Source organism: Branchiostoma belcheri, unplaced genomic scaffold (genome assembly GCF_001625305.1).
Source record: "Branchiostoma belcheri isolate BF01 breed outbred unplaced genomic scaffold, Haploidv18h27 scaffold11, whole genome shotgun sequence".
Taxonomy (NCBI): domain Eukaryota; kingdom Metazoa; phylum Chordata; class Leptocardii; order Amphioxiformes; family Branchiostomatidae; genus Branchiostoma; species Branchiostoma belcheri.
The window spans coordinates 2,312,041-2,333,372 of record NW_017802491.1 but is presented as its reverse complement, the minus strand read 5'-3'; the positions used below and the strand labels follow the sequence as shown (position 1 = coordinate 2,333,372).

At 43.8% G+C, this 21,332-nt stretch overlaps 1 protein-coding gene across 1 annotated transcript; it reads left to right on the top strand.

Moving 5' to 3' along the window:
• The first annotated feature begins 54 nt into the window (after window positions 1-54).
• Window positions 55-3,206, top strand: LOC109486129 (transcription factor Sox-10-like). The gene is made up of 2 exons (XM_019789833.1): window positions 55-571; window positions 1,175-3,206. The coding sequence occupies exons 1-2, from the start codon at window positions 198-200 to the stop codon at window positions 2,187-2,189; spliced, it is 1,389 nt and encodes a 462-aa protein (XP_019645392.1). The 5' UTR covers window positions 55-197; the 3' UTR covers window positions 2,190-3,206.
• The last annotated feature ends 18,126 nt before the right edge of the window (window positions 3,207-21,332 follow it).

Sequence of the window (21,332 nt, the reverse complement as noted above, 5' to 3'; positions counted from 1 at the left end):
AGACATGGGCGGATTTTCATTTAAATTATCGACGAGTTGTTTTCCTAATTATACGTCAGTTTGAGTTTAGCGGCGATCAGTACGGTGCCGGGCCAGGACGTGATTCGCCTGCAGTTCCACTGCACTGATCAACAGTAGAGCGTGTGTGCTGCTTGTGTCCCAAACTTTCCGGACTCTGCCCATTGCCACTTCCCGCCATGAGCGAGACGGAGACCCCGGTGGAGGTGAAGGAGGAGCCCGCCGAGCTGGAGAGCCTGAAGCGGGAGCGGGAGGACACCGATGACGAGGAGAGCAGCAGCGGCTCGGAGGACGGCAGCGGGCCGAGCGACAGGAAGCGCCACAAGTTCCCGAGCCAGATCCGCGAGGCTGTCAGCAATGTTTTGAAGGGGTACGACTGGACGCTGGTGCCCATGCCGGTCAGAGTCAACGGATCGTCCAAATCGAAGCCCCACGTCAAGCGGCCCATGAACGCCTTCATGGTCTGGGCCCAGGCGGCCCGGAGAAAGCTGGCGGACCAGTATCCTCACCTGCACAACGCCGAGCTGAGCAAGACGCTGGGGAAGCTATGGCGGTAAGTGGGAGTTCCAACTCCAACTTTTCATGGGTGGATGCATGCCGATACACCCGGCACGGCATGGCCGGTGTACAATCAGCAACAGGTTTCTCTGGGGTGCGTGCAGCTGGGTACTTTATCGGAAACTCGGGGAATCCGCCGGGTGTACTGATTAGCGGGCTCGATCTAAAGTGGTGTTAGGATAGCTTGTGACTTTGGTCTTTGAAGGATCCCGCGCAACTTTCTCTGGAAGACGGCCATTTGCTCTGGGGGAGCACGTCCCACAGCTGATCGCCATGTTTGACAAACATGCCCCGTAACTTCATTACGTCTCCGGCGTACCAAATAATCAGCAGCTCGCCTATCGACTAAACCTTCCCGCGCTAGGATCATGTCTTTTTTGGCAGGGAAACCTTTTTTTTATTGCATTAGCTAGATCTGGGGTTGTCGAACAGGGCGCTGGCGGGTCGTAGTGAGTGGGCTGGTGTGGGAAAGTTCGCACCTCTCGCTGGGGTGTTTGACTTTCGTACTCTGTTGTTTGATTGTGAATGTACTTCACAGTAAAGTAATTCGTACACAAACATTAATGTTTCCTTTCGTTCATTTTCTCCTTCCCTGCAGTATGTTGAATGAGGACGAGAAGAGGCCGTTTATCGAGGAAGCCGAGAGGCTGCGCGTCCAACACAAGAAAGACCACCCCGACTACAAGTACCAGCCCCGCCGGCGGAAGAACAGCAAGGCAAACCAGGGGTCCGGGGACGAGGCTGGCTCCGAGGCGTCGCCCATCTCCGCCAACACGCTCTTCAAGGCGCTGCAGGCGGAGTCTCCCACGGGCAGCGAGCCGCACAGCCCCGAAGACCTGAAGGGACCGTCCCCCCATGACGGGTCGGTCGGCGTGACACCGAGCAGCCAGGCCCCACCCACCCCGCCGACAACGCCAAAACAAGACCAAGGCATGACGGCGCTCAAGGCCGACGGCATGAAGCGCGACCCGACCTCCAACACCCTCACGGCCATCCACAGGGACGGTCCCCACCACCACCACCACCACCCTCAGGGGCACGGCCATCCCAACATAGACTTCAGCAATGTGGACATCGGGCCTTTGGATGTTATGTCCAGCATGGAGTCTTTCGACGTCGAGGAGTTCGATCAGTACCTGCCTCCCAACGGGCACCCGGCGTCGGCCAGCGGTCACCACCCTTCCCACCCGCCCTACACAAGCTACAGCCAGATGTCTTCCTCCGCTACAACCACCGTAACGTCGTCGTCTTCATGGATGGCCAAGCAGAACACCTCTCCCAGAGACAACTCTCAGGAGCAGCGTCTCCCCGTCAAGATGGAACAGGAGCACCTTCCCCCTCCTCCCCCTCAGTACACCCCTCACCCACCGGCCTCCTCCTACAACTACCAGCCACAGTATTCCTCCTACCAGCACTCCCCACCCAGACCACAGTACACTGACTATCCACCCCCTGCCCACTCCCCACAGCAGTTCTACAGCCCGCACCCCACCTCCTCCTCCATCCCACCGCCCTACAACTACATGGCACCGCCGCAGCGATCTCTCTACCCCACGGTGGCAGGGGCACCGTCAACATGGGAGCCCTCCTACACGCAGCTCGCCAGGCCCTGAACCTTGGCCGGACTTTGAACTCAGTCCTTCTGGAGTTGGACTTCCTCTGCGTGAGTGACCTATCTTTGTACAATGTGCGCTAGCTTGTCAGGACGCTATCCGTAACCACATCATCCATGGTGGGTAAGGTTACAGTGCTAAATGGTGCGGGAGAGATTGAATGTACGTCCCGCGGATCTGCTATCTGTTGCAGGTCCTCGTGGACAAGACATCTGGAAAAGTGCTACAAGCTAGAAAATAATGAGCCCAGGGCAGGACTGTGCACCGATCTGCCGGATTAGTACTGTGTCTGAGTGGCCGGACAGGCCCCCTGTCATGCCTAACTCCCAACTAGAATTGGAGATGTTCTAAACGTCCCACATAAGGGCTAATCCACCAGTGCCTAAACATACCATGACCACTAGTTTTCAGTTGTATATGGTCAGTGGGAATGTACATGACTTCTTACAGGTTGAATTTTTGATGACATTGTCACCCTCTAAAAGCAAAGTGTGATCATGTTTAACATTTTGAAGAGTGTTTGGTTCGTGCTCTTAGTAAGAAGGAAAGTGTATATATTTATATATTTCTGTAACTGTCTAGGAAGTCAGTGCCCATCATGCTTCATACAGATATGAAATATTGGCAGGATCCTTTGGCTGTATGAATGACATTCCAACTGTGTAAGCAGAACCTAGCATTATGGCAACACTCGAGGGACCTTTACTTTAGGTATGCAGCAAATGCTCTAGTCATACATAAGTTGTTGAAGAGGTGCAGATTTATATTCTGAAGAAATGTTGTTTGACCAGTAAGTAATTTTTAATACAAAAGCTTTACAACTGTTAACTACTGTGATGTGATCTATTCTTCTGAGAAGGAGGATTTATGTACAAGCCTTCCAAGTCTAAACATAATTCTATGTCAATTCTGTTTGAATATTCTTGTTGTTTGTGCACCATATTTTAAATAGAGATTTTGTTTTGTAAATAGTTCTCAAGGAGAAGAAGTTTACATTAAAAAGATGTGCATTTATTATAAACTTCTTGTCTCAGTTGTCTTTAATGGTGTTGAGTACTGCGATTTGACAGGCTAGTTTAGTCATCAAGGAACAGCAGCACACTTGGCAACCATGTGGAAATCAGCAGTAACAAAACTAATAAGGACTGCAGTATTGTTTGCCTGAACACTCCAGGTTATGCATGACAATAGGCTTTTAACGATTCGCTATCAACAAGGGCTTCCATGAATACACTTGGGAAACAAGCAGTAAATAACTTATCAAATCAAGGGCCCAGAAACCTGTCAAACTTTGTTGCTCTCACAACTTCTCAAGTAACTTAACATCCTAAACATTTGGCAGAAAGTGCTTTGCCATGGTGGGAAGAAATGTTTTGTGCTAAAAATTTTAAGATTTACTTGAAGCTTTTACAAGGTCTTGGAGACAGATGCAAGAAGGGGGCACCACTTTACAGAGCTGAGGCTGCACTTATTCCAGAAGGAGTGTCTCCTGTGACTGGACATGAATACTAAACATGTGATTTGTAACAAGACAATTATACAGGGGATAACAAAAGACAGAGCAGCAGAGATCTGGTCAGTGCCAAGCCATTTCTGTCTCGTGCCAGGTTGGTTTCCTGTTCTTTGGCCAGAAAAGCGGCAAAATGAAACTAAAGTGAGAATGCAGGTGGCCTTGCCGGGCCTGAAATCTCAAAACCTCTCAGAAGGAGAGAGAACGGGGTGACTCGCATGACATTACCATGGATCCAGTTGACAGCTACATAATAGGCCAGTGCGGTAACTTGACAAAACACTTACTGCATGAGAAAACCCAGGGCATCGTATAACCAAAAGGGCCATTTTAGTAACTGCCAGTGGGAACTTCTAGAGAATTCAATTCCAAAGCCAACTTATTACATTGGAGGAGAAGTCTGTCTCAGTCTCTTGATGTTACAAGGGTATGTTTATGTATGCAGGACAGTACAGGGGGAAGACACCAAGCTAGACAGGGTGCGGTGAATGTCCCACCCCCCTCTTACAGGGCCGGTAGGGTGACAAAGGTCCCCATGAGCTATACCGGCATCCGTTTACATGTCCCAAACCCGACCCTCTGCACCACTGTGCCAACTAATGCAGGGGACTGTTGTTCCAAGCAACACTGTTTTTGTAGGTCCACTAATGTTGGGCCTGCTAGTGGAAATCTAAGTCAACGTCAAGGGGCTGGACTGCCATTCAATCCCACGTGTTGGCCATGTTTGATAAATAGAACTGGGAAGTGTAGAGTTTGCTGTACACAACTTATGTCATCCTTTCTACTTATAGTAGCAACGCAAGGTGCCAACTGAAGAGCACCCTCCAGTCTGTCTCCCCTTGGTGTAGGACAGGGACTGGGGAACTGAAGCGGCTACTTTCAGTACTTCCTAAATCGTGCATGGCAGGGCTACTTCTCTCTGAAAACAGACATGACCACTCTAACCTGTTGTCCTTGCTGGTCTATTGGCAAGAACGCTGGGAAATCCAATGCAAAGGAACCTTAAGAACATTCTGGGGTACTATTTTAAACTGGCCCCAGTAAAGAATATAAGCAATAAAGGAGATGCTGGTAGTTTTCTGCCCCTATTTACTAGTATGAAGACAACTGTCAATAAATAAAACAGTTTAGGTCATGCATGCCCTCAGGTATCATACTAGTGGTGTCACCCTTTTGTTTATGTTAAGACTATTTTATCATAGGTGTGGATTGCAGGTTGTTTTGCATTCTTAAGCCTAAATCTAGGAAAGTAGACCTCTTTCCTGTTTCGATGATCAAAGATATGTGTATGATTATAGGTTGGATCACAAGATATGGATTATGGGTGTGTTCTGTTCCATAATATGTTTCCTGTTTTGGTGCCACTCAAAACCATTCTGACGTGAAATCCCTTCTGCAAATATAAAACACTTCGGACACTCTCTTTGCTCCAATGGATCTGGTAGCCCCAGCCCCAGAGCACAGGTGTACCATAAAATGTACAGAGAACATTTCTGAAGTCAGTTGGTACTGTCGGTGAACTTTTTCACAGGGAAGTGACTTCTTCTCAGCTGGCATAAGTCCAAACACACCATTCAGCACAAATACCCTGGCATGACTTCACTAGCTATAAATCAGGATCAACTATAGCCACAGCTAGAAGTATAGCCACTTTCATAAATCTATGTTCAAATACAACGCAGATGAATTTAAGTTCCTATCTATTGTTCTCAGGACAAAGATTATGGCTACAAAGTCAGAATTGCTGAAAAAGTTTGAAGGATCCATCATGCAATATTCATTGCCTTGGCCAAAAAGCAGGAAAACACCCAACAGCTTCCTGTGACCCAAATCAAAGTTTGTGAATGGAGGGGTCAGGGGTGATTAGTTAGGCAACCTTGGGTCAGAACTCTGTAAAGGGAAACTTGGCTCAGACTGCCAATTCACTGGTGATTCATCCTGGAGAGATGAAAGGGAGAGGACTAGGAACCAAACTCCTCAGGGAAGCCATGGAAACCACCATCATCTGATGACTGCCAGAACATGCACATCTGCAATATGCAATATGCAACAAGAGGTACAGCACGAAGCAGCATGGTTCTACCAAACCTCTAAACCTCCTAACTTGATAAAACCAAATAAAAGTTGAGCTCAGTTTGATCACATTTGTCAATGCCCCAAAACACACAACTGTTAGCTCCAAGGTACATCCCCAGTCCCTGGAAACTGAGACTTCTAGAGGCTAATGACATCTTCAGAGGACACATATGACAGCCACAATACTTGTGAGCGACAAGCACCCTGCCCACTATTAATAGCTGTGATTCACAACAGCAGCCTGCATGCATGTCTGTGCCATGTGGACTCAGGGCAACACTTGTTGTTGATGTGTTCCCTGATATGGAAGCTGGGGTGACCCCAGGGTCAGGGGATGTGTCAGAAGGGATCCCCAGGGTGGGGACAGCTGAGGGGTTCGGGTTACTCAGCCACTGGCCTGGGTCCCACTCATCACCTGTGTGAGCCATCTCACCCAGAGTCAACACTGTTCCACATGTGCGTAAAATACAGATATGAAACATGGTAGTTACATGGATAGGGACTGAGAGTATCCTGAGGAAGCAGAAGTTAGATCAATTGCTTTTAAGTAATTAAGGGCTATTTTCGTGCATTATCAATCATTGCATGATATATTCATATGAATGTGAGGTGCTAAAATGATTTTGGTCTTCTGCTGTTATTTCTCCTGACTACTTTCCAATCATCAACTATATACTACTACTGTATGATGATAGGACATAATTGTCATACATCATTACATGTACTGTCAATGGATTAAACAAGCATGTAAGAATCAGGCCTGATAAGAATCTACTATCTAGCTTGAGTGGAGCAAGACGCAGGTCAGAAACTGATAGAATTGCACTTGTAAAGTTGTATTACTGCATGTTGCACAGCATAAAATTATATGTACCCATTTGCACTGTATCACACTATACTTGGTTGGGAGACAAAAGTTTATAGATTTTGAGATCTGGCTGAAGTGAAACCCAAAGGGTATAGCCTTGGCCTAGTTCTAAGACTGGGATGGACTGTGTGTTACCGGAAGTGAGTAAAAGCTGGTTCTGTGGGCAGAACAGACATGTTGTTCCAAGGCAGGAGTGACAGCACCTCTAGAGGGACCCAACACACAGGGGCCTTCTCAGGACCTGTCCCAACACACTGCACAAATTGTCAAAACAGTGCCTGACCAGAAACCGGAACCACTAAGGCCAACTGGGCATCCCTTTTACACTTGATCATGACTTCCAGTAGCAAGCCTGAGATCTGGAGTTTGGCACCATGCCTAAACTAGGCCACTCAAGGCTGCACAGAGTACACTAGCCTTCATCTGTTATTATAATGTTTCCACTTACAAAAACTTGGGCTCCCATTAGTCTGTCTCAGACATACTATATAGCTTGGGGATGACTTGAAGGTGGATGTTATCAACAATTTTGTTGCAGTTTATCAATCCATGATAGCATTAGATGTTTGTAACATAATGAAAGGTGCAACACACTTGATCAAATAAAATGTTTTCTGTTCCGCTAGACATATCTGTTCCTTCACAGGTGAGAAAGTTTTGACCATGGAGTAATCTACTTAGTAATAGCTGCCTTCCTGCAATACTTCACCACATGGGAAGTCCAAATGAAATCTTCTCGTTTGGAAAATCCAAAGTCACTAACGACAAAAGACCTAGATCCTAGAAATAATACAGGATTAAGGATTGAATTCCAAATAAAGTTTTTGCATCAAACATAATTGATTTTCGGTAGACTTCAAGGGAAATGAGTAATACAGATGTAACACCAATTATGCAAATGAAGTCACTGGTCAAGAGTTGCAGGTGACACCTGCACAGCTGTCACACCTGGACTCCTGTGGTTTGTGATTTAAGACTCTAACCTGTTGGATTGACACCTTACAATCCTCTGTCGGCTTTGATCTTGACTGTACATCACCGTATTTACAGAACTCACCTGTCCAAATCTGAGTGATACATATTAAAAAAGGGGGTCTAGTTTTTCCCCCACAGAGTATTCACAAATCAAAGCAAGGATTGACAACAGGAAGTCAAGATATTCCTGTAATTCACTCACTCCTATACTCACTATCCGGTAATTATTTTCATAAAACTCAGGATAGAAGGTTTACTGTACTCCCTACTGACTGCTGGTTCTGGGAAACTTACTGCCACTGACACACAACAGACACAGCTGACCTCCGAAAGTTAAGTGCAATGTCAAGTCAATATTATTGATTAGTGGAACACAACAGAAGTTTGTATCCTGCTTCCTGTGTGAATGAAAGGCATGGCTATGTTACAACAGAGCCGTGTAGTTCATACAACCCATTGTCGCTTCAGGTGCAGAAAACCACACTAATTATTCAATATCCATTACAAATCAGTTGAAAAAATTCAAAATGGTGGCCTGGCCAGAGCTGTATATTTCCATGGCACAAAAGAAGTGGCAAGTTTATTTACTTAATTAGGATTGTTTGTGTGCCCTTCAGTCTGCCAACCTAGTAGGCTTTAAGAAGACTTACTGACAATAAAACTGGCCTGGGACTGTTTATGTTGGTAGAGGAAGACAAACAGTTGTCAGTAGTACAAACTGGGGCACATCCCCTATCCCCCCCCCCCTTCCGTGTTTGCCTAACTGTGTGACTGGCCATTGCTGCCCACTCATGTTTGTGATGGATGGGGTCTTTCCCCCTCCAGGCTCATAGTGCACACTGTTGCCTGGGAAACCATGACCCTTACTGACCCCTGCTGTGACAAACCCTGGGGTCCCCTTGCCAGGTGTGCGCTGAACTTGCCAGGCTGGCCACTCCTGCCTCTTTCCAGCTACACACACCACCTCTTACTACTGTCTAACCTAGAAATACTGCAGTATACCCAGTACCAAACTGTTCAGCTTTCATCAAGGAAAGTTGGAACACTGAAAAAAAATCAAAACCTCTACAATTAGGTTCAGCCAAGTGGCTGGGCATGACTTCCCTATTATGTATGTGAAATGGTTGACAATGCAATTGATAGCAAAGTCAACATAGCATGAGAAGCATATGCATGAATGAAAGTGCAGCAAACTATGGTAATCATCCAGCCTTCATAAATAGTGACTCAAAGTACATAAGTATCCTTGTCATGGTAATCTGGGTAATTGTTCCTTTGAGTAGGAATCTGTGTTGGTATTTGAGGCGGGACAGTTTCTGCAGAAAAATTATAATCTAGGGGGAAACAAATCACTTTCAACAACCTTCCTTTCATATGCTAATGTAATTACAACCATTGCTTCAAGCAATCTGGTCCTGCTTGGCTGCACAACATGGGCTAATCTTGCCCAATCTCTTTCAGTAAACTGCCCGGGTGGCTGTGGGGTTGCCCAGGGTGCACAAAACATATTTGCCATATTCTGCTTGATGTCCTTTATCGCTTTTCACTTTGTTTGGAACAGTGGGAGGTACTTCTCTTGTCCGACCCAACATGCAAAATGCTCGGTGGTAAATTTTGATGATCTGACATGAGGTGAACACAAAATGAAGCTCACTGCAGTTGTCTGTTAAGTTATTTTACTGTTATAATTTGCAGAACGACCTGTCAATCATCTTGTAATGAGGTGAACCCCTCCTGGGGCCCCTTCTTCATAACCAACTCTGATCACGTTTTCTTGTTTCCAGTTTTTAAACATTCTTGTTGTTTCCAAGTGAATTTTGAATAGAGAGAGTTGTGAAAATGAGCATGACAGCATCACCCATGCTGGAAGTACATTTGATTTGTACAACATGATATTTTAGGTGGCTGGTTAAATATGAAGAAATGTGCATTAATGAATGCAGGTATAAGAGGTGACCTTGTTTGTTATAACAAAAGCTTACGGACCTGAGGCTACCAGTAAATCCAACTGATCTCACACATTTTATGGCTAAGCCCTTTGAATTTTTCTCTAAACATGAAACACAAATATTTCACCATTTTAAGACAGATTTGTGATGCGTGATTGATTGCAGGTGAAGTAATTATTGACTACTGGTCTGTGTCACATTAAACCTTTTTTTCAAAAACATTATGAGTTTGACAGAAGGACATTGAGATTAGAGTTGTCACATTTATTAGTGTGACGCACCTGGCCATTGTGACACCTGGAACTGTCAGGTTCATTAATTGGCCTACTGGGAAAGGTGTTTTAGACTAAAAGAAAGCCTGAATGAACTGCTCTGAAATGTTTTCAGTGGGTGGAATTGAGGACTGAGAAGATGTAAAGAACAAGAATGGTTGAAAATTGTATCTTAATTGTCATATTTTGACTATATCAGATAAGGCCAGTGGTAAACATGTAATTATGGTCATATCTCAAACTATTCTGTCATCACAAAGTGCTATGGGCTGATTGGCATGCCTAGTTCATATTAGTCCTGACACTACAATATTCAAATGTATCCTGCATCTGAATGACAAGTCCTCAAGGCAGTTACTATGCAGTGGAATAAAGTTTTGTCAATTCCATTGTACTTTTATCAAGCTTTCATGTGGCATATTATAAACCAATTATTACAGTACTTATAGATATACTTGCCATGGAATATCTATTCTTAATACAGCTGACCCTCCTTTCCCTCCCAAAACCCCCTTCACTAAATCACACACTCTTGAGCTTGGCAGGAAATCAAAATCAATACCTCAAACAAGTCCCACCCAAAGAGGTTTAAAGATTTGTTGTTTTGCTGAGGCCATTTATCTAAGCTAAAGTGCACAGTGTGTCAACAGTCCAACTTGAGATAATATGGGGTGACTTGCCAGCATAACGCTTACATTGAGCGGGTTAGTGACACAACCAAGCAACCTTGTACCATTTCAAAATGTACAAAGCCTGCTCTGTAAACAAGAACATGATGGCTATGTCAACAAAAAGGTAATTTTGACCATCATATACGTAGAACAAAAAAAGTTGAACCAACAAAAAAAGATATACTTCAGAAGAGCCTGTTAGGGGAGAGCTATGTTTTGATTAGGTACCAATCCGGCTTTGCATTTCTGTCAAGCCACTCAAAACTAAGGCAGCAACAGATTCCAAGATTTTTTGAGGTTTGCCAAAGGTAACATGAAACTCTAACTGGCATTTGTGTTCCCAACCATTCTAAATATGAACATTTCCTCACAAGTGATTGGAGTGGTCTGGATTCTTTCCAAGCCACAAAGTTCCTAATTTTAAACTACCCAGAAGCTTAGGCATGTACACAATACAGATAGATATGTCACTTTATGCTTAAATTCTGACTAATGTCTCTACTGTGTCTCATTGTCAATATCACAATGAATACACAGCTTGAACTTTAGTGCAAAAGTCCTCTGAAGGTTCCTGTCACTGTCTGGTGCACATGAAAGTTTTCTTTCCTGTCTATATCAACTTGAAGTGGAGGCAAAATGTCAGAGAGCTGTTATAAACAAAGAAAACTGTGAGTTCTCCCCTTTCCTTTTGAGGGATATAAGAACCAGTTATCTAATTTGAAATGGCCTAACCCAACATCAGTGGATAGGTACTGTAGAGTCAGTTTATCTCAGCAGTTTGTGCTGACAACAGGGCAGTTCCCTGGTCAGTTTCCCCTGTTTTAGGAGTGGACTTCTTCCCTAATGGAGAAACAAAAGGCCTGAGTAGAACCAGGTGAATAGAGGAGAGGTCAGAGGGACAAACAAACGTTGCTACAAAACCCCGGCACCCAGCCCACGAGATCAAAGCCACACGTCTTTCACCACGGCTCTGTATGTGCGGGAACAAAAAAATGATTTCCGGATCTGTGGATGGGTGACACTGTGCTGGGGTTGGCCCGGCTCCAAATGTTGAGATCACGTTTTGCAGGGCCCCAGTCAGACCAATTAGCCACGTCCCATGAAAAGGTAAATAGTCTGAAAGCAGTACTGGACCCATTACATCACACCCAGGCCTTCTCAGGTTCACAGGACTGCTACCAGATGCCTGGAGAAGCCTGCCCCCCTCCCCTCCAGAGGTGCTGAGCAGTGTAAACACAGACAGGCAAAATGTGAAGTAATCCGCCCTGGCCCTGCTTTCTCAGGGCGTAACCTCCATGGGAGAATGAAAACACGACCAACTGAAAACACTCAGACTATATATAACTGTGTTAACATGGGGGCAGTAGTCAGGCTACCAAGCCATGTCTGTGTTGTAATGACTCCAAAAGAAGTTGTTTGGTCCCCAAAAGGTGTTGTTCTCCACCTGAAGAACTTATACCAACAAACTTCACTGTCAAGTCAACTGTGCAGAGAGCTCATTGTCAAGGCCTAGCCTGACAACACAGTTTGTCTACATGCTCCAAACTGAGAATTTCAAATCTGAAATTAGTTCACAATATCAAGACAAATCAATTTACGGTATGTTTATCAAGTGAATAATTTGTCAGCTATCATTATAAGCTAAATGGCTTTTGTGTTACAGTATTCAAATTTGATGTTAAACCACATAACACATTTTGATATTGTACAATATTATTCACTTAGTTATAGAGAGTATAGGTGAAGATTTGCATATAGGACATGTATGACTTGCAGAGAAAAACTAAAGATTGCAGAAGCGTGACTCTCTTTTGACAATTGCATTGCTTTCTGGCACTCCCTTCAGTCTTGCTTCAATGTACAAGATTTCCCAGATTGGCTAACTACTCTAGAGGATTTTTGCAAAAAGTAGTAAAACTACTTCATGTTTGCCTAACTTTACAACTTGAAGTGTCACCTGTGTCTGCCTTATCCCTTCTAGGTTAGTAACAACAAGAACAACACCTGATCCTACACAGAACCTGGACACCTAATCCTTTCCCACTCCAGACAGGCTATTAATGGACACCTTTGTAAAGAGTCTAAAATGGGGATATCCAAGAAAGGGTGCTTGTGGTCACACTACACCCCACTTTTTCTCAAGCATGTCCCAGAAAGTAGACCTGCTGAAAGTTGTTTCATGGTTTACATGACAGGATGACCACCCTAATGTTGTATAAATCAAGAGGTAATAGCAGTATGATGACAGAGGAGAACACAGTGATGACCACTGACACCTAAATTTGCCATTTGATATTGTTGATAATCTTTTAAGTCAGTGCATAGAGCATGTACAACTTGAGAGACTTTTTCTCTACAATGTTTGACCAAACTGAGTGGTGTTTGGTTGAAGAGGAGTTTGTTGTTGCTCTCTTCTGTGTTCGTCTCTGGCCAAATCATAACCTAATTAGCTAAACAAAATAAGGCATAAAAACTTTTGAAGGCCACCTATAATGGCAGTAGAGGATTGAATTTCAAGGGTCTGTCAGTTACCTCAAGTTTACTGCAATGCCGCTCTAACTCTCTAGATGGCGCTAAAGCACTGCAAGGAGAGCCAATCTCAACTTTTCCATGAAAGCCCTGCAGTTTGAATTACTGCAGTTAGGTGGCGCTGCTACATCAGCAAAGGCAAAGACATGCACCACAAAAGGCCACAGTAAGAAATTTTTATGGATGACATTAGAGCGCCCATCGATTTTTGCCTGATTTGGAGAAAAAAAAAGAAAAGAAAAAGAAATTTTGTTGTCAACATGCCAAAAATGGGCAAAGATGTCTTGTCATGCTGGAACCTGGATGGCAGATAATGAAGAGAGGAGACAAGACAAGGCTCTGATTTATTGTTTTGTCTTTTACTTTGACAACTTTTATTTTTCAGTGACAAGGTTTATGATGTCAAAATTTGAAAATGTAGGAACCTTGTTTCTTTGGTCCGCCTTGTTTTTTTCCCCTATGGCATTAGATTTGGAGTCGGCAGAGGATGCCATCCATAAAATTTACTTGCTGTGGCCTAATGGATAAAGGTGAAAACATTCATAAGTTCCATATGGCAACCATCAACTTGTCACTTTGGTCTGTTCTGTCTTAGTCATTTGTGAGAGATAGGCTCTCTATGAATAATGATAATTATCTTATATCATCACATGAAATTGACAGCCATACTATCTGAAGGGCTTTAAACATCAGCTTTCCAACTTGTAAGGCTACAGGCACTTTGAATTTGTTTCAAAATCCATCTCTTGCTTTCACAAACACCAAATAAAATTCTCCTAAACAATGTAGCAGCACACAAAAAGCTCTTGGGTACATCCTCCCTATATGACCCTGTCTGTTTCAAAGCGATTTCAATGGGGTTCCCAGCAATTTTATGTCTAGTAAAAATAAGTCTAGTCTATTGGCCTAGGACCACCAGGAATGGAATATGATGCTGCAAAGGAAGGTTGATGCTGGCTACTGAGGAGGAGACCTCAACAAGTACTAAAAGTAAGTAACTCCAGTCTGTTAGGTTCTTATATGATAGCACATGCACTGGATGGGTGAAACCTCTAAGCAGATGTTGGGTGGAAGATTGTAACGCTTTCTGACTTCTCTGACAGTCCCTCATCCCAACAGAGAAAACACAGTGATCACATCATCTTCCACCCTGACATCTGCTTGGAGATTGAAGATTATTTGTCTAGCGTTGCTATGCCATTCTATGAATAGGAGCCTAGGGCCTACTATAAGCTATATACTTTTTTCTCCTGCACCTGTTTTATCTATTATGAATTGTATTATGTCCTTTTTTTTGTTGTCCAAATAGACAAACAAACGAACAAACAAACAAGTGTAGCCATAAGCTGTAGTGCTACATCTGAGGTGGAAAAAAACTTCTTGGACAGCACCCAGCACATGATAAAGCTTGAGTGTTTCCCAAACTGGCAGGTGTTGACATGTGAACCCTACATACCAGGTTACAACTACTGCTGTCTGACACTATGGTAACCACAGGCCAGGGTCACAAGGGTACATACATGTTAACACTGCTGATATGTACACCAGATGGCAACATCATGTTTTCCAACTTTTGTGTGGTGAGGAGGGTGTCTAATACGACTGAGGTTCTCTACTGTGTCAACCCAACAAATTCCAAATGCCCTGAATATTTTTCAGTCACATGATAGAGAACAAATTTTGAAGTATTGTCACACAGCTGGGTGCATAACCTTGGTAAACCAGGCTTGAATCAGGCCTTGAGAGGTTACTGTTGTAGTGACTGTAGCTGCATGTACAAATACACTGTAAGTTCAATGACAGATGTCATGACATCAAGTCATATGATTGCTAACAAAAGGACAGAAACAAATAAAAAAAAAAACAAATTATAAGGAGTTACTTTGCAACCTGATATCATGGAGGTAGAACTAGAACCATGCTAATATACTGAATTTCCCAGTGAAAAATCAAATCACTAAAAAAGAAACACTGAAAAGACAACAAGTTGACAATAACAAAATACTAAAATGAATAAATCATGCAATTCTGTCATTCCATATTCAGGTATATTATTTTGGGTCCCAAAATTTAAAAAAAGTATTCAATGTCATATTAATTTCATTATTTCCTTGCAAAATGAATAATTTGCAGCAATGTTGTTAGATCTACTCTTTAAAAACTGTGTCATATAAAAAAATTGGACCTGGACTTTCAAATACTTTTTCATAGTGATACAAATTTTGCTTCATAATTTTGTCACTTCAGAAATGAACTTGACTTTACATATTTAATGATAGAGAGATATCAAATAATGCTACATGTATGGTACTGATAGAAACAAACAACCGGCGAAATTCTACCCAAGCCTTATTCAAACATTCCAAAATCCATAGTTGTTACTTTGTTGTTTCAAACCAGCCCCACCAGACCCAATGATGTCATGGCAAAGACATGTAATCTCCAACCAGGTCAAAAGACCTTTGTTCATTGCCTGGGGAACATGTTGACTAATTATCCATACAAATTGGTATTATACACACACATCTTGGCCATGACTGAGAAAAACATTGTTCTATATAAGGGAACAGATATGCATACCTAGCTCACTTTAATAGCATTAATCATAAAGAAATCAAAACAAGCTACACTGCTACTAGTATCCAAAGTGCTGCTCTTGAAAAATGTGTTAAAAAAAGAAACAGGTTAGGAATAAAAACAAGTTTGAAATAGACCTAGATCATTATCAGGATAGCAGCAAAGTATGATTAGGTGAAGACTTTGGCACCCCCACCCCCTTCATCAGATAGCACAAGAGATCCTACTGTATAGGTAATACAGTATGTCCTCTAGATAACAAACTTGACACATGTTGTCTGCACTTCCTAACAGGAAGCTCTCCCAGTGTAGCCACAATAAAGAATAATACTTCATACCCCTCCGCCACTTGACTTGGAGATGTCATGGCATGGTTACCACTAGACCCCAGCAGACCTTTAGTAAGGACGGGGCCAGACCCTCTGCCCTGACTGCCTACGTAGCTCTAAAAAGAGTCAGTGTTTTACTTCTAGTGTCAGCTCTCTTGATGGGAGTTATGCTTAGAATGTTGAGCCCAGGTGGCCTATTTCAGCACCCCCCTCCCCATAACAAATGAAGAATTGTACTACTGGAGAGGATTCTCTTACAGGCTCCAGGTCTACTTCCTCCTAGTATCCAATCCAATTGAGAGTGCTGCATACCTTAGTCCGCTTGGGTTACACTGGAGCCTTTGTACCAAAGGGGCTGGGCACAATGCCAGGCCAACACAAGTCAAAAAGTAAAAAGAGGACCACATACCAGAACCCAAGCTGGTCACAAAGCAAAGAGTTTTGGCTATACACACTGTGAGGAATTAAGAACAAGGCAGCCTCTCAGCTCCAACATAACACAAAACAACACTTTGGGATTTCTACAAAACCTCACCTGTAATTATTTCCTGTGTGGAAACGCATGAGATCAGACCCTATTGAAAGAAAGATGAACAGTTGGCTGTAAATGTGTGTCATCCATTCATCTCTAGACTGACATGTCTGTTATGTGAAATGCAAGCCTGTCCACTGAGGTCAGGGTTTCTAACTATTGGACATTCTGTTCTGTTCCAAGAGAGGATAGAAATAAAAGATTTTGATGAGATGTAAAAATTCAGTCCCTGCTTTGGTACATCAGCTCTTGGCCAAATCCCTGTAATTATGGCTAAACGGACCCTTCATTATCCCCATTAAATCAACCTGCCAGGCGTAACAGACAGACCCAACATTGTCATCTATTGTGTGGCCACAAAAAAACAATCACAGTTTCCACTGTCTGTACTTTATCCTTGGTGGTCTACATCAACAAACAAGCAAGGAGAACCTACTCACTAGATATATAGGAACACAGCTTTCCATACCTGGCTATGAATAAGATCATTGTAGCCGAGTCTGTGGAGGTTTTCTGTTCCCATGCACCACAAGGGAAAACCTGGACCATACAATACCAGCCTGGGTCCCTTCTGGATTCTGAAAGTCCTTCCCAAACAATTCTCCTCCTGACAGAACAATCACAAGGCTTGTGCACATCTCCCAGAAGGAAAGTACAGAGTTACTGGACTCTGTTTACTGGACTCTGGGTGTCCATAACATCATCCCTTTGCACCTGTAGAGCTGAGAAAGGGCAGTCCTGTGCAACACTGAGAAGGTTAGGTCCCCCGAGTCCTCATAACAACAGGAGTCACACAATGAAGAATGGAAGCAATGTAGCAGAACATCCCTGCACTGGACATCACATCATCAAACTGCCATTACAGGAGGATGTTCTCCCCACATTCTGTATACAGCAATCTAGACTTGGCAGGCCTGACACTGTACAGATCTCTGATGTTTACCATAAAGATTAGCACATGGACACATGTAAGCCAGCCAAATGGCCAGATGTGACAGGGACGTCAAAACAGCTCTATCAGACCTCTTCTTATGACTAAATATCAGAAGGGAAAGGCCTGAACACACCACACTTTTAAAACACCTGACATAAAATATTATTTGCCCAGAGCAACTACAAGTTGCTGCACATAACTTGGAAAAGATGCTATCTCCACTCAGCAGTATCAATGACAGGAAATGATGAATAATTATTCCGCTATGAAGTTATGTCATGTTAACGACACGTAAGTGTCAAGGTCGGCATGCAGGTGCCCAAGGTAACACATCATATCTGACCTTGAGCCTAATGCAGTGCAGCGGATGTGATATCGGCACCGTTACATCAATCAGCAACAACTTTTGCAACGACTTACTTTTATCGCCTGGGATATTCGTGGCTTACCAAACACTGCAAGACTTCTTTTTCTGTCTAGCTCGGTGTCCAGACAGAATTATGGCATTGCAAACAACTCAAACAGAAGGCAGAGAAAAACAAGAGTCCAGCACGGGCCTGTTTTGCCACTGGTCAACATCGCTGCTTTGTTCTTCCCCTCGGCGCGCAAACGTTGTCCCGTGCCACTCGCAAACACACATGGTAGCCAAGGTCCGCATTCCACACATCCAGCCAACTTTTCTGCATCCAAGGGAGCTCGATAAATCCAAATGAACTCTGCGATCAGTCTTGGACTGCAGATATTCCGATATGATCCTCTCTGAATGTAGCAAACAGGAACTTCTGAGCATAAATCCTGCACGGTTACAACATGCAGGTTGATCTGTAACCTCCGACCGACTGCGAACGTTGGCATCAAGGACATAGCGTTTATTGTGGAAGAGAACAAGGGACTTGTGTCTCTGTTTGCCTAGAGAATTTCTTTGTGACACGAGGCCACGCCCCCACTGGGGCTCCAGCCGGCCAGTTCTGCCCCGCCATTGGTCAGGGCAGGCAAACATTGACATTACCTACATTCCAAGCATTCCCGCCCCACGATAAGAAATAAAGGATCTGTCAGTGGGGCCTGATGAATAGGCCTTGTTGGCCCTCCCCGGCTGTAGGCCCTCCCGCTCGCCCCCTCCCACCCGAGTCAACACTGCCACACGTTGTACAACGCCATGATTCAGCATTTCTGAACTTACACTTGGTCCCAAGCGCATCGACATACCAAACAACAACCACTCCAGTCCGTTTTCATGAACGGTAAAAATGCGGAAAAGCAGATCTTTCCGCACGTTGTGAAGAGTCCATTGTCCCGGGCTAAACAAGCCGTGTACTCAGACTGCCCAGTCAAAGAGTTCTTTGATACAAGCGTGTGATACAAGGTTGATAACATTTTCCACACTCCCCGGTCCCCAGTGCTCTTTGTAAATGTTTTTGGTATCGTGTTTCGGCATCTTGGGGCGATGCGGCTGGGCAAGTAAAGGGCAGCACTGTTCCACTGAAGAAAGGATGTATTTCATGGTTCTGAGTTGGACAGACGGGACTAATTCTTGTGGACTAGTTTCTCGCCAAGAAAAGACAATGTGATCCATGATTCAGACAGTAGAATGGACAATACATTATATGGAGATCGAAAATGTTGAAGACAATTGCTTCAGACATGCGAAATATGGTTGTTTGACAAGTCGATATGAAACTTCACGTTTTGTTGTTTTCTGAGTCATATGAAGTCAGACATTCATTTGGATTTATTTTGTCCTTATTTTGCAGTCATCATCAAATCGCAACCGGTCAGCCACAGCCGAACACGTCGTGTCTATATTAAATTTATACGTCAACGTGATGCCATGATCACGGTCAGAAAATGACGGGCGAACAAGGGGGCTAGAACACACGTACGCAGTTCAAATCCCATTATGCTAGAGGTCTGTTAATATGTTTTTATCCCAGATCTAGGGCTCACCGTAAACAAGGCGGCCTCAGAATGCCGCATAAAAAACAAGATCAATGTCCACTTCTTAGCTGCCCTGTGATTGGTCGAAAGTTGGGGTTGAGTTTCGCGCCAAAAGCGCGGACACAAGAGGCCTATTGTTTATTGTAGTGCGGAAAGACAAACAATGAAATTAGTCAAACATTCGAAACAGTACTGTCGGGCAAATAGCTGCGTGCTGTCCAACATCGTAGCGACACTTCAAAGAATTCTTTTCTGTGCTCGAATCCACTTGGGCCTTCTCCTCTGTGGTTCGCTAGCACCCCGGAATGTCAAGAGCACTGGAACAAGGCAGACTTTTGCAGTGAATAGCGCGTTGGGGAAGGGTGCCACACTCCCATCTATCTCCGCCTCATCTTCTGTGATTTTTTTTCTCGATCATCTTCCACTCTCTGAGATGTCAACTGCTGCATTTCTAATAGGTTTCTCAACACATTTATACCTGGGGAAGTACTGCCAGCCAAGTCCCGCTCCTCATCCTTGGAAAAAAAGACTAAAATCCCCTAACGTAAACATCCCATCCCCACTCCTGAATCCTGGACACGCCACTACAGACAACACAAGCGCCAACACAGCGGAAAATCCCGCCGACTGCCATCGGATCGCCTGTGTGATACCTTACCGCACCTTCCCGATACTGTATAGATATGTTTACCCGGCAATAAACGATACTCTTCCGCCGAAGACTGGAAATTACCAGGTGTTTCTCTGGAACCTGCTGTTAAAAATCTGTAACACCTTTAAGCTTCATGATATTTTTCTTAGTCACGTATTTGACACGAGTATATTATATATAATATGAGACGCTCAATTACACATTGATTCCCACCCAATGACACCGGTAGCTTCAATGCGAAGGTCGCCAACTGATGATAAATATTAGCCTCCAAGTTTGTGGCGTTTGTGGCGATTGGCCAACCGGTGATCTGTACTCGCACGTCAATCAAAACCACCGTCATGTCCCCCACCTAATAATCGGCTTATCCTGTTGACGGTTAATGACCTGACAACCAACACCTGACAGCCACTGAACCGGACTGGGCCAACGTGGTGAACCCCTTATCTATTTGGTTCGATACTTCGGGTATTCTAGCTTCCAGGGTCGGTATCTGATGATGTCCTCGACGACGAACTTCAGTTTCTGTAATGTCTTTCTAACAAAACAAGTTCGTAGCGTCCATTGGTTGTGTTACACTTATAGTGAACAATCAATTTGCAGACATGTAAAGGAAATGTCCCATTATATTACAAACACAACTTTGACAAGGGAAAGTACAGAGTACTCTTATCTTGTGGTGTAACATATTTACATTATTCTGCTCCAATGGATAATGTCATACAGAAGCACATAAATCCTTTATGACGTTTAGTAGGCTACTCAGCTATTCAAAGTTAACGATTATAACTCCAAAATTTAGTCCATTCAATTAGCAAAATATTGAAAAGCACTGAATAAAGTAGCAAAATCAAATTCTTGAGACAACCCGCTAGGTTTTTCGTAGGTTATTCGGCCATCGAAAAACTCCAATGGGTGAATCCCATTATAGACTCTAGTGACATCCAAGACCAAGAGCTTCTAAAGATAAACCCAAGTTTTTCCAAAGGATAAAGGACGTAATTGCCTCTAGTCTTCAAACAGTAATCTAAGTAAAGTAAGAGTAGATTATGTATACCTTATCAATAGTGGGTATTGTGGTAGGAACTGTTATACCGGGCATGTTCGTGTGAAGAGGAAATCATACGTTGACCCCTAATGAAGACCTACTAACGAGCCAGATGATTGTGCCCTGCAGAGTGCCCTTGGGGTGAGTCGACCCCAGACGCTTGACTCCCTCGGTATGCGCCACATAACTCAATCACAGCGAGAACAACCGCTCCATTCATACTACGGGCAAGACGGTTTGTAAGGTAGGATAAAAACACACGGGCACCCAAACTTGCGTGTAC

Excerpts from the sequence above, each read along its gene's own strand:
- LOC109486129 (XM_019789833.1), top strand. The coding sequence starts at position 198 with ATGAGCGAGACGGAGACCCCGGTGGAGGTGAAGGAGGAGCCCGCCGAG. Across the intron at positions 572-1,174 it reads ACGCTGGGGAAGCTATGGCG|TATGTTGAATGAGGACGAGA; the intron begins GTAAGTGGGAGT and ends CCTTCCCTGCAG.